The 12,615-nt window shown below is 35.0% G+C and overlaps 1 protein-coding gene across 2 annotated transcripts; it reads right to left on the minus strand.

Annotated features, from left to right (window-relative positions):
• Positions 1-70: 70 nt before the first annotated feature.
• Positions 71-7,088, minus strand: LOC131638804 (transcription factor GTE11-like). 2 transcript variants are annotated; one of them, XM_058909353.1, is made up of 11 exons: positions 6,916-7,088; positions 5,510-6,805; positions 5,312-5,360; positions 4,943-5,230; positions 4,397-4,473; positions 4,237-4,309; positions 1,463-1,543; positions 1,270-1,385; positions 1,089-1,155; positions 843-973; positions 71-752 (listed from the first exon to the last, which is right to left on the minus strand). In XM_058909353.1, the coding sequence occupies exons 2-11, from the start codon at positions 6,737-6,739 to the stop codon at positions 483-485; spliced, it is 2,382 nt and encodes a 793-aa protein (XP_058765336.1). In that variant the 5' UTR covers positions 6,740-6,805; positions 6,916-7,088; the 3' UTR covers positions 71-482. The 2 variants fall into 2 exon arrangements, with proteins under 2 accessions (XP_058765336.1, XP_058765335.1); XM_058909352.1 differs by having other exon boundaries at positions 5,510-7,088.
• Positions 7,089-12,615: the final 5,527 nt, after the last annotated feature.

Here is a 12,615-nt window from a genome sequence, read left to right on the forward strand (position 1 = left end):
AATTTACCCGTGCGGAAGCATACGTCAAGTACTAGTTGAGTGGAATCTACAATTAGAATATAGTTAAGTATTTAAATGTAAGTGCTTTGAAGTATAATATAATGCGTAGTACAATGTCTTAATCCTGATAATGAACCCGATTAAGAACTTAAACTAAAATTCTAGCATCTACAGAAATAGCCAAACAGAAATACAACACCCAGTAACCAGAAAGATGGTGGCTCCTTCAATGCTCATAGTTTCCAAGAGAGCACCGCCTATCTTTTGTACAACTTAAACCACTAACTAGTATTACAGAACAAGAAGTTTGATGTTCAGACCAGAACTGAATTAATATTGTCCTTCTAGAAGCTGAATGCACATCCCTTCTACTCATTTACAATGGATTAATGCATCACATGAACTAAAATGCATGAGGATATTTTTGTGGGATAGATATAATTATACTTTGCTCCATATTCATGATACAAAATGTGAATAGCCTAACCAATCTCACCCTCTTCAACATCATTTACAGGATTTGGAACAGAGGGTGGCTCTCCCTCCTCCTCTTCATCATCAACTTTCATATATAACCCTAGTTGTTCCAAGGGATTACTACTACCAAACTTGAAACTGCCCAACCCATCCTGAGAGTGATCAGGACTTGTCTCATGTACACAACTTGGTAATTGCTCTACAGGTACAGCTCTAAGCCTTTCCAAATCTTCGAGAAAACGAGAATTCTCATTGATTTCAACAGTCTTTTCCATCTGCATAGAGACCAGTATATGCTCCAATGAAATTCAGAACAAACATGTAAATACTTAGATATTTCAGCAAGATAGACACTACTCATTTACCTGTGTCAAAGCTTGTCGTGCAGCTTCCCTGTCAAGCTCTACCTTTCGTCTGGCTTCAGCAGCAGATTCTGCTTCTGCCTGCTTTCGAGCATCTTCAGCAGCCTTTGCTTCTGCTTGGAGCCTTGCCTTTTCTGTCGACAAACAGTTGGGTCAACAAGATAGATTAGTTAGCACTTAAGTAAGTCGAACAATTAGCATGGACACATCACTCTTTATAATAACACACAAGTACAAAAGCTCACTCACCTTTCCTTTGCTCCATCTCCATTTTCTCCCTTTCCAGCCGCAACTTCTCAGGATCACCCTTTTCTCCCTGACCTCAGCCAAATTTTATTGAAGCAAATCATATTCAAATTTCACACAACAATCAGAAGTATGATGCTAGTAGAGTAAGTTTCACATTTCTCAAATATGAGATACTACTTACTTGTGTGAGCGTTTTTTCTCGAGCTTTCAAGATAGTATCAACAAATCGATTCTTCAATATTGCAACTCGATAAAGTTTATCAGGGGAGACCTGCCTCTCAGAAGGACCGCTGTCCCCTGTAATATTTATAAGATAATTTGTTTGAAGTCATCTAGCATAACAATAAAACCTTACATGGTCCACACACACATACCATCTTGCTGGCAATCAGAGTCAGAAGGACTCCGCTGATCCTGAGAATTATCCTCAACTTGATCTAAGCCACTGACAGATTCTGTAAGAAAGGATAAGAATCTAAGGTCAAGAAATTTAATCATGATATTAAAGACATGGCTAACGAACAATACACACAGACATGCAAGTTTTATGCAAGATTAATAAATGGAAAAATATAGAAGGTTTCACATAAGTCATTGTTATATGAAAATAAAGCTCATATATACTATTACTATATTAAAAAGGAAAGAGACCACAAACTCTACTAGTAGTAGGAATTCAGCAAAAAGAGAAAAGAAAGGAACATGAGACAAGAGATAAGAATACAGCATTATCTCCTTAAACAATGTAACCAGCATAGCATCAACAATAACAACAAAAGCATTTATTCACAATAAAGGGTGTCTAGCAAACAAGTTTTTTTGCAATTTAACTAATCGCTTATTGCATAAATACTTACCATATGCAAATTTGTGTCATATGGCCTTAAGTTCAATAAGCTATTTGTATTTTCAACATTTGTTTAAATTGGTTTCACTGTAAAATATAATTTGGGAGTTGAAGAGGAGACAAAGGGCAAATAGGGGTGGACACGGATCATGGTTCCCCACAACCCGAATAAAACCAATTGAAAAATCAAGGGTAGTTCGATTTGGTTTTGAAATAGGCTAACCCGAGTTAATTGGGTTGGAAAATTCAAACCTCAGAAAACCGATCCAAAAGAAGGGGATTTTCACAGTATGTGCATATACTTAGTTATGATTTCCTAGTTTCCTTTTCATATTCTCCCCATCTTTCCCCACTTCTCTAAGGCCGACTAGGGCACAAGACATTACTCCCTCCTTCACACCCCACCACCACCTGAGCAGTGGCCACAACCGATATCTCTCCGCTGGATTGGAACCCCTGCCAGTGGCAAGCAGAGAACTTACGCTGCAATCTCAAAAAATCAACTGACTGGAACCCCTGCCATGAGCTCAATGTTACCCATTTCTCTAACATAATTTTGATTTAGATAGTAATATATGGTTTTTGGACCTGAACTGAAAATTTTACTCTTTCATTTTGGGTTCCTTTCTGCAGGTAATTATAATTACTTCTTCTTTTTTCTTAAAGCTGTAAGCCTACTGTTGTTTTATTATTAAACCAAGTTACCTGACCCAACAAGAATGAGATTGGGCTGGTTTGACTCAAGTTGTGTATCATTCACAAATACTAACCAACCCAAACCGGTTAAATTTGATTGGTTTAGACCCCAAAATACCCCTAACCGGAAGCAACCCAACCTGTATCTCATTCTACAAAAGTTGTTTCCATAGCTATCTCGGAATCTTTATTCAATCAAGTTTATTAAAACAGTTAATGGATGTTTCACAAGCTATAAGTACAATCTCTTCCAACCACTTATATAAGTGCTCAAATCATGCAATAAGCCCACATAAGCTTTAAATAAGTTCTTCCAAATGTCACCTAAGTGATTCTCAAACTAAGTAGTTATGTTGAAGTGAGTATAATGTTATCATCAATTAACATGGTCCTTCTGCATTGAAGCGATTTCCTTAAATAGTTCACCTAATTACACAATCTCATTTAAAGCTATCGAACTTTATATGCCACATATATAAGAGTACATTTAATGAAAAAGTCACCTAGAGTAATAGCAACAGGGACAGGTTCGGTTATTGGCTTTGATACCGACTTACACCAATATTTCACCATAAAGTTTAGTCTTCATAAGACATAACAAAAATTGCACTACCTTCATCCCTATATGTGAAGATCCCATTGACCAAAACACATGGGACAAAGGTAGTAACATTTCCCTAAAGATAAACTTTACAACAGGTCCTATGTTTAGGGATAAAGGTAGTAACATTTCCCTAAAGATAAACTCAAATATTTCAAAATAAAACTTTTATATTAATGAGAATCTACAGCAACAAATTTCTATACTTTTCTGTTTTAACAACGTAAATCATCAAATAGATCTTCAAAAGTATCAGTTCAACAAAAGCAATTTTAACACTCCTGTGATGTAAATAAATAATAGCACAAACCATAGAAGTTACCACACAAACATGAGACAAACCATGGGAAAGAAGATTAGAGTTTTAGTTGAACTTGACATTAAGTGACCAGGTCCATTTTGTGTAATAGTCAAAGCCCATTTATAATTTAGTTTCAACTATGAGTATGTTAATTCAAAATGTCCTGATAATTGGAAAACATATCCACTCCCTTATATATAACACTCTCCTTTCTCATACACTTTCCAACGTGGGACTCTTGTGTTAACTTTCCAAAACCCTCCTTCAAGTTCAAACAGGTCTATTTTTTTTTACCCGTTTGTGACTTTAATAATAGTCTCTTTTTTCCTCCAGGTTTGTCCTGAACAGTGTTGAGCCGCGTAGCTACTTGTACCTTTTCTTTTTTTGTTGCTGAGTCTAAAAAGGCCCTTCAAATTTTATTTTTTTACTGTACTACTGGACCTAGCTCTAATACCTGTTGAAATTTAGTGAGTTAACCCATTATGTGCAACATTAAAACCCATTTATTATTTAGTTCAATTGAGTGTGTTAATTTAAAATGTCATGACACTAGGACAACAAACCCACAGCCTTATATATACACATACTGTTCTTTCTCTTATGCTTTCAAGGACTCTTTTGTTAGTTTCACTTTTCAAACTGCAGACCTTACAGAACAACCTTTATGCAGCTAAAAAAGACAAACTAAAGATACATCACTCACGATTTCTTTCAAGAGTATCAGCAGCTCTGATCTTATCCTCCAACTGAGCTTCTGAACCCATAATTTCTGGTACCTGAATATGAATCCAAATGAATCAGATTTTTATAATACAAAATAATTATGTAAGGAAATAACATTCACTGAATAAACAAAACTGTGCCTTTGCTCCATTTGCTGGACTTGCTTTAGCATCATCAGATTCACTATCACTATCAGAAGAACTACTGGAGTCTGAATCTGCAATGTACACATTAGAGTAATAAATAGATGCGTGTTTTGTTCTTTTTGAAAGTGATATAATCAACATCATGGCATGTGCTTTGTGTTTAGATGCTTCTTTATTTGCTAGTGCGAGATGAATTTGGGTCATTTCGGTTTAAGTTCAAAAGATATGCAAAGAAAAAAGAGATGATATTGAATCCTCTAAGATGTGTAAGAGTGTAGCTTAGTTCAGTTACAACTACAATAACTGTTCCTTGCTTTTATGATCCTATAAATACTCGTATCAATGTGTATTCACTCGGAATGGTAATGCCAAAGTGTTTTTCAGATGGAAAATTTTCTCTACTTTTCTGAGTTTCCAGAGCTCTATTAAGGGGGAGTTTAATAAAAAATAATATACCTCCCTAAATCAAGTCTCAAATATATCCTAACGATGAAATCTTCAGAAACATGGATAACCACGGTTACAGAATACAAGAAGTACCATTGGAATGGCCTGGACTTGGACATTTGTTCTCTCTGCAAGTTGTATCCTTTTCAACCTTCACATCAGGATGGTTTGAAATAAGGGGCTCGCCTGCATCAATGTCCTTTTCAACCTCCATATCAGGATTGCTTGAAACAGGGGGGTCATTTTCAATTTTCACATTAGGATCGCTTGAAACAGGGGGTTCATTTCCACAATTGTCTTTTTCAACCTTCACATGAGGATAGCTTGAAACAGGGGGCTCGTTCCCACCGATGTCCACTTCTTCATCAGCCATATCATTGCCTATACGTAGTAGAACAATGTTTGAATAGGATAAATAAAAACTGCATCCATACATGCAGACACACAAACTCAAAAGACTACCTTTAAATGGTTGCAATGAGGAATTGCTAGGTCCAGAATCATTCAACACCTGCAGCAGAAAATATAGATTACGAGAAGTCAAATAGTATATGTATTATTATAAGACAAAATTTCATTACGGCGAGGGAGGATTAGGGCAATACAATAAAATGTGATAATAACATAGATTTATGAAAGGGTTAGGTAGTAGGGATGCACCTCTATTTCACACACTTGAACATTTTCTTTGTTATTTTGCTTCTCGTGCAAAAAGTCATCTAGAAGCTTGCGTAATGTGAATAGTGTATCATCGCTGAGAACGTCAATATCAATCTCAATCTCCTCCTCTCCACATTCTCTTCCATTTGAACTATGTTCTTTCAAGAAATCAATTATATGAACAGGTATTTCTCCAAGCAAAGACTCCAATTGCTGACCTAGATTGTGCTTCTCTTGATCCGACATAACCTCCTTAGCAGGTGTAATAACTTCAGGTTGAGGGGGCAAAGAGACAATTTTCCTCTTTTTGGAAGAAGGCATTGCTCTAGTAGTTTTCACATCATGACTAGGGGCTGGCTTTGTAGGCAATGGAAGATCATCCGTTTTAGACAGTTTCTTCTCTATCGTTTTCCATCTCATTTCAAAATATTTACGGAGGGTATCCGCCATGATATGGACATCATTCCCCGGTGGATTATAGGTCATTGCATTCGAAAAAGTAAGCCTCACATCACCGGCAAATTCCAAAGGATCTGAGTACGCTCCTGTATCGATCTTGCTTTTTATTGTTCCCAGGTCCATAGGATGCTTAATGATAGTGAAATAATCAGGAAGGTTCAACTTCGCCGCATCCACAGGGGTGTTGAAAACCCAACCATACTGATGACTCATTAGCCGTTTCAACAGTGACTCACAATCTTTCATTAACAAAGAATTCGCAGTAGTACTTGGCAAACAAGTCTTCAAGGGAGTCTCAAATTTTCCAGACGAGCCCCGATTCCATCCGCGAGGCTTATTACTCTTACCCAACTGTTTCGATTTTTTCCTCGAGTTTTCCACTCGATGATCCCTGGTATTGGTATTTCCATTACTACAACTAAGAATATCACTAGAAGACGACAGCGTAACGCCATTCGATCTCTGTAGCTCGATTCTCTTCTGAAGCTGGCGAACATGTTCAAGCTCGGATCTCAGGCGTTGCGCCAGACCTTTTCTTTCAATCGACGACAATTTCGACAAGGGAACAACATGGACGGAAGCACCAAAAGCACCGCGGCGGCTTGAATTCAAACTAATCGACTTCCTCGCCGCGGCACCGGAGTCTTCCGAAACGGTAATTTCAGTGTCTATCTGTCCCGATGTTCCGGACCCCTCGGATTCACCAACTGTATTAAGAGGATTACCAAAATAACCTCCAGGGACCCTACTCACCCTACTCTTTGCCATCATAAAGTCACACGGTTCACTGAACTAGCTTAATTTCCACATCCAGTATTAATCATGTAAGAAAATCACCTAATTCGAAAGCAGATTCTTCACTAGAGATTTAACCTCCAAAAATTAGGGTAAAACTGGAATCTCTATGCTGAAATTGAATGAAACTGAAAACGAATTGAATTAGTTACCTAGTTTGTAGCACAGAGCTTGATTTCTTAGATCACAAGTGAAGTGAAACCATAGCTGAATTGAATGAGTGAATGAGAAAAGCGTAAGCACGTTTTCTGAAAAGCACGAGTTGAGAGAGCGAGAGAAGAAGAAGAGAAGAAAAATGTGGAGTCTTACCTTGGCTTTCGTTTTCTTGTAAGAAGATTATGATGCCGACTTTTCTCTGCAATTTGCATCGATTCGTCAAACAGTTTGAGCCGTGCGATGTAAAATCAACGGATACCATGCGGGTTTCATTTAGTTGACAAGTGCGACTTTTTGGTATTAGAGTAATAAAACTCTAGATTCTAGACAAATCTTCTTACTACTACCTCCCGTACTAAAAATTACTTTTTCCGTCTTCATTATCATTTTTTTTTTTTTTGGAAATCCTTACGACTGAAAATAATAAGAAAGGTAAATAATTCTCAATTATTCATTATCACTTTTGTTACCTAATTCTTATTTAAAAAAATTTATAATAAATTTTGATCCTTCATAAAAATTACAAAATTCAAAATTATATTTTTTTCAAATGAATTTTTTTTCTTATTTTTAAATCATAATTAAACTGTCACGTTGAATTTTATATTTTAAATATTTAATGATCTTTAAATCACATCTTGTGTCTTTACCACTAAGTTAATGTATATTAGTGACAAATAATTTTTATGATTTGTAGTTATATCAAATATTTCTGAATTTCAAATAAAAGATACAAATTAAGTTTTTTTTATTAAACGGTAGTTACTATTAATATTTTTAATGATTTAACTTAATAACTTAAAATGAACATTTACTTATTTATTTATTTTAAATAATACACAAATTTAAAAATAAAATTAATAAAATACAAATCATAAATATAATTACTAAAATTAAAAAATATTTATATTAATTACTATTAAATTAATTTATTATTATTTTATCTTAATAAAATAATACTTTTAAAATTAATTGATTATTTAATTTTAATTAATAAAATATTTTAATATTTAATTGTATTAAATTAAGTAATTATTATTCAATTTTAACTAATTTGAAATAAGTAAATATTTATTTGTGTATTATTTAATTTCAAATAAATATTATTTAATTTTCTATTGAATTAATTATATTTAGAATTTATATTTTATTAATTTTATTTTGAAATTTTTGTATTATTTAAAATAAGTAAATATTTATTTATGAATTATTTAAAATAAGTTAATAAGTAAATGTTTATTCTAAATTATTAAATTAGTCATTCATCATTAAAAATATTAAGTATAATTAGTGTAGTTCTAAAATGACTATCATTTTATCTTATAAATTTTTTATTTTTTATTTTAAATTAAAAAAATTTAATATTACTGTAAATTATGGGAATAATTTATCTTAATGTACATTAGCCTAGTGGTCAAAGTATATGATGACAGTTGATAAACATCTTATAGAATCTTCTTCTTCTTCTGATCAGCTTCTGCATATCAACTAAGGCATTAGGAACAACTAAAAAGCCAAGTTGTATTTTGAATTAGTATGTCCTTCAGCTTCTCTTCTTTAACATAAGCTTCTGATATCAGCTTGTAGGCGTGGTCATTTTCTCCATCAGTTCGTTCATGTTAATCTGTTTTGGTTAAGTTCCATTTCAAACCAAATTACAATTAACAACTACAACGACAACAATCGTTATAGCAGTATGAACCTTCACTGTTATATGAACAACATAGGCGTTGCCAATGTCGTCAACCTTTGTTGGATCATTTGATCTTCTTTTATAATTCTCAAAAGAGACGTTGAAGGATAAAAAGGTCTTTTGATTTCCAATGGCTAGTTCCCAACGGATAGAATCAAGCTTTGCTGCGGATAGTAATTTCCTTTGTCTTGTAGCTTGATACGTTGTAGGTTGGTGGGAGACAGCTTCTGAGAAATAGTACATACATCTGGTTGCAGTGGAATTTGTGATGTACTGTTGTACTATTTTCTTCTTGACTAAGTTTTAATCTCATCCTCAAATAATATACTTCTGGTTTTGAGGTAGTAAGCTTGGAGGAGATCAACTTGTCTTAATATTCCTGATAATGATTCTGATGTGTAGTTCAAAAACTACTTTGAGTGAAGAGTATAATCATTATCCCGTGAGAGTCAGAGTCTCGCTTATCAGAATTGATAGCAACATCTTTACTGAAAAACGATACTTGACTTCTGATATGGAGTTGTCTTGTGACAATGTAGCTTGTCCAAATTTTGTTTTAGAATCCTTGAAGAATTAGAACATTGTTTTCCAAATACATAGGTAACAACCAATCTGAAAACACGTTCTTCCATGTTTGAGAGTGCTTTTAATTCTTAAATCCTGGCCTCAAATCTTCTTGCTTGATTAGCTCGGTTCTAATCTTCAGTACATCCTTGAGTCTGATCTTTGAATTCTTGGCTTGACCTTTGATGCATTTAATCTTGTATTCATAATATTTGACTTTGTCTTCAGAGTTAGAAGCAACAACTTTTCTGATGAACAAATCTCGACTTCTGAACTTGACTTGAAAGCTCGATCTTGTATGCTGATTTTGACTCCTTCTGGTTACTTGTGACTTCTGAAGCAACAGCTTATTGAGAAGCATACACTAACTCTTCTTCTGATTCAACTGCAAATAGTATTCTTGAGTTGCCTTGCTTGCTTCTGATGATTCTTTATAGACAGCAATCCAAAACCTCTTAGAGCATATAACCTGCACACTAAAAAAAACTATTAGAGACTAAATTGTTACATACAAAATATATGTACTATTATCGTCAAACCATATAGACTTATTGCATGAACAAATCTTGTTCTTACAGTCACAAGTCATGTTGATGCTTCTTCTTCTCCAAGAAGTTACCAAGATAAGAGGATTTATATGAGCCTCTGAATGAATAGAGGAGCTGAGACACCAAGATATTACTATACTCTCCCTATATTCTCTCAAGTAGCTAAAGGATCACAATCATTGCATTCAAAATCACTGGTTCAAGCTACGAGCCTTGTTTATTCATCTGGCCTCAAATTAGGGTTTCTTGATCAAAGTCAACAGAGGGTTGACTTTCTAATCAAGACCCATGCTCATGAATTAAGACATGTTCTGAGGTGTCAGGGGACCTGTCGTATTCCATTCAATGGGTTCATTGGTTGCTCAGTGATTAGAGTCAAAGTTGAGGATTGTTAATCAAAGAAGTCATTTGGGCGATTGTTAGCTGAAGATTTCGTTTTATAAATTGGTTCTTCGAAGAAGTAAAAATTCGAAGGAAAGATGGTTACTGATGACCATCCCTTAAAAATAAAAGAATGGCTCCTGATGGCCATACTTCGAGAATGAAGACTTCTAAGTTCGTTATGAAGATAATGAATACTGAAGCTAGTAGAAGTGTATGTCTTCGAGGACTTAGATAAAATTTATGAAATATGTTCAAGTATTACTACTTAGCGTGTTTTCGTAGTGTTTTTAAATACACTGCCACGCGTCGAAGAAGGACTCAGGCGGGAAGATTTGAAATTCGAAGACGGTTTCGTAACTGTCTAAATAAACAGATGGCGTCCCTGGAGTTCTTATGAGAAACGTGGCATTAGATTAGCGTAGGGCCGTTAAGGTCGAGATTAGTATAAATAGGAGTCTTAATGTTAGGATTCTGGGTGTTCATTTTGTACAAATCACTCACATATTACTCAAGTATCAAGTGTTAAGAGAAAGAGTTCACTGAGAAAATGTACGTATGACACCACCATTTTAATACATGTGTATTCTCTTTCGTTTTCAAATATCTTTCAGTATTATTGCATTTCATTTACTTCTTGCCATTTACATTTCTGTATTTTTACTTTCATGTCATTTACTTTTGAAGTATTTAACATTTCTGCATTTTAAGATTCTTTATGCTTTAATAATACTTTCGTTTCATATGTTATTTTACTTATCCTTTCACTGAAATTATACTTACGTATAACCAAGTGATTGTCAAGACTACTCGTTTTATTCGAAACAATTCTTATTAACGAAGACGAATCATGACTATGGTTCGAATGACCATTGATAACAATCTTTTTGACTATGTGTCCTAGGATCAATCTAGTCGATCCTGCGAGTAACCAAATCATATTTATTATAGTTTGGAAGACTAGCGGTTGTTTACCGGAAATCACCGTAAACAAATTGATTTGTTAGCTGAAGATTTCGTTTTATAAATTGGTTCTTCGAAGAAGTAAAAATTCGAAGGAAAGATGGTTACTGATGACCATCCCTTAAAAATAAAAGAATGGCTCCTGATGGCCATACTTCGAGAATGAAGACTTCTAAGTTCGTTATGAAGATAATGAATACTGAAGCTAGTAGAAGTGTATGTCTTCGAGGACTTAGATAAAATTTATGAAATATGTTCAAGTATTACTACTTAGCGTGTTTTCGTAGTGTTTTTAAATACACTGCTGTCATACCCCAAATTTGTCCTACCCTACTCATATGGCTTATGGTTCATGTACATACATCACTTAGGTCATAACTCACATTCATGCAGTCGTATCATTGGTACTATTCAAAAGGCTAGCAAAGAAAGAGCTTTATTGCAAAGAAGTTTGATCGGAGAACAAGGAAGACTGAGGTATAATCATGTGGCTCTATGTTCATTGAAGTCCTCCTAGATTGGGGTGTCTCTCTGCTTCGAATCAGGACATTGATTGAAGAGTGCAAGCTTGCAAATCATCTGGTTCGTTAAATCAGGGTTTCTTTGACCAAAGTCAACCAGTTGACTTTCTGGTCAACATTTAATCGGGAATGGCTCCTATGTGTGGAAAACTTCTCATGCTGACCTTGTGGAGGGGTTTGTTTGACTGGATTCGATTGGAAGAGGTTTAATCGGGAATTTCATCAATAGTCGGAAAAATCGGAACAGTTGACTTTTGGGTCAGAATCAGAGGAATTATTCAAATATTGACTTTTGGTGGAAAATCGGGCAAGAAAAGTCAAAGAATGGATAAAATCGGGAGTTTGACAAAAAGCTGCCAAAAATAGAAAAAATGACAAAAAAGGCAATTTTCAACACTTAGAAAAATTTTGGGTGTTTCGAATCTTGTTGGGCAGTCCACTTCAGCACTGAATTACACGTGGCAAACGGCATTTTTCGGAGAAATTTCCAACATCAAAGTTCTTCCTCTCATGGAGGAGAACAACTTTGTAGTTGGACACTTTTTTATTTGAAGCTTGTATGAAGAGTTGAAGTGGTGTGGAGTTTCTGAAAACTCATTTAAATCAAGGCACAATCCAGGTCACAAGGCAGGTCATGACCCGGCATTTTAACAAACACATGGCGTGCCAAATCTCCATCCATTTTTAGAGCTCTACAGAAGTGCTATGAATGCAAACTTGGTATCAATATCTTCCTTGCCATCTCCTCTATCCATTGAAACAAGAATTGGGACAATTGGACAAATATTGAGTGAGATACAAGCCTTCAAAGTGGTGCCCCAACCCTGACCAAACTCTGCAGGCAGCCATGACACAGAATTCTGGGCACGCAACGCATTTCAGCAAACACGTGGCGGGCCAAATGTCAAGGCCTCTTTCTCCCTCCACAAGTCTCTATCTTAAACAAGCCCAGTTCTAAACTATTTTTTGCCATGTCCTCTATCCAATGAGACCAGTATCACTGATTTTGGACATGTATTGATCGAG

This window comes from Vicia villosa, unplaced genomic scaffold (assembly GCF_029867415.1).
Source record: "Vicia villosa cultivar HV-30 ecotype Madison, WI unplaced genomic scaffold, Vvil1.0 ctg.002425F_1_1, whole genome shotgun sequence".
NCBI lineage: Eukaryota > Viridiplantae > Streptophyta > Magnoliopsida > Fabales > Fabaceae > Vicia > Vicia villosa.

Excerpts from the sequence above, each read along its gene's own strand:
- LOC131638804 (XM_058909353.1), bottom strand. The coding sequence starts at position 6,739 with ATGATGGCAAAGAGTAGGGTGAGTAGGGTCCCTGGAGGTTATTTTGGT. Across the intron at positions 5,231-5,311 it reads CTCATTGCAACCATTTAAAG|GCAATGATATGGCTGATGAA; the intron begins GTAGTCTTTTGA and ends TACTACGTATAG. Across the intron at positions 1,156-1,269 it reads GAGAAAAAACGCTCACACAA|GGAGAAAAGGGTGATCCTGA; the intron begins GTAAGTAGTATC and ends GGCTGAGGTCAG.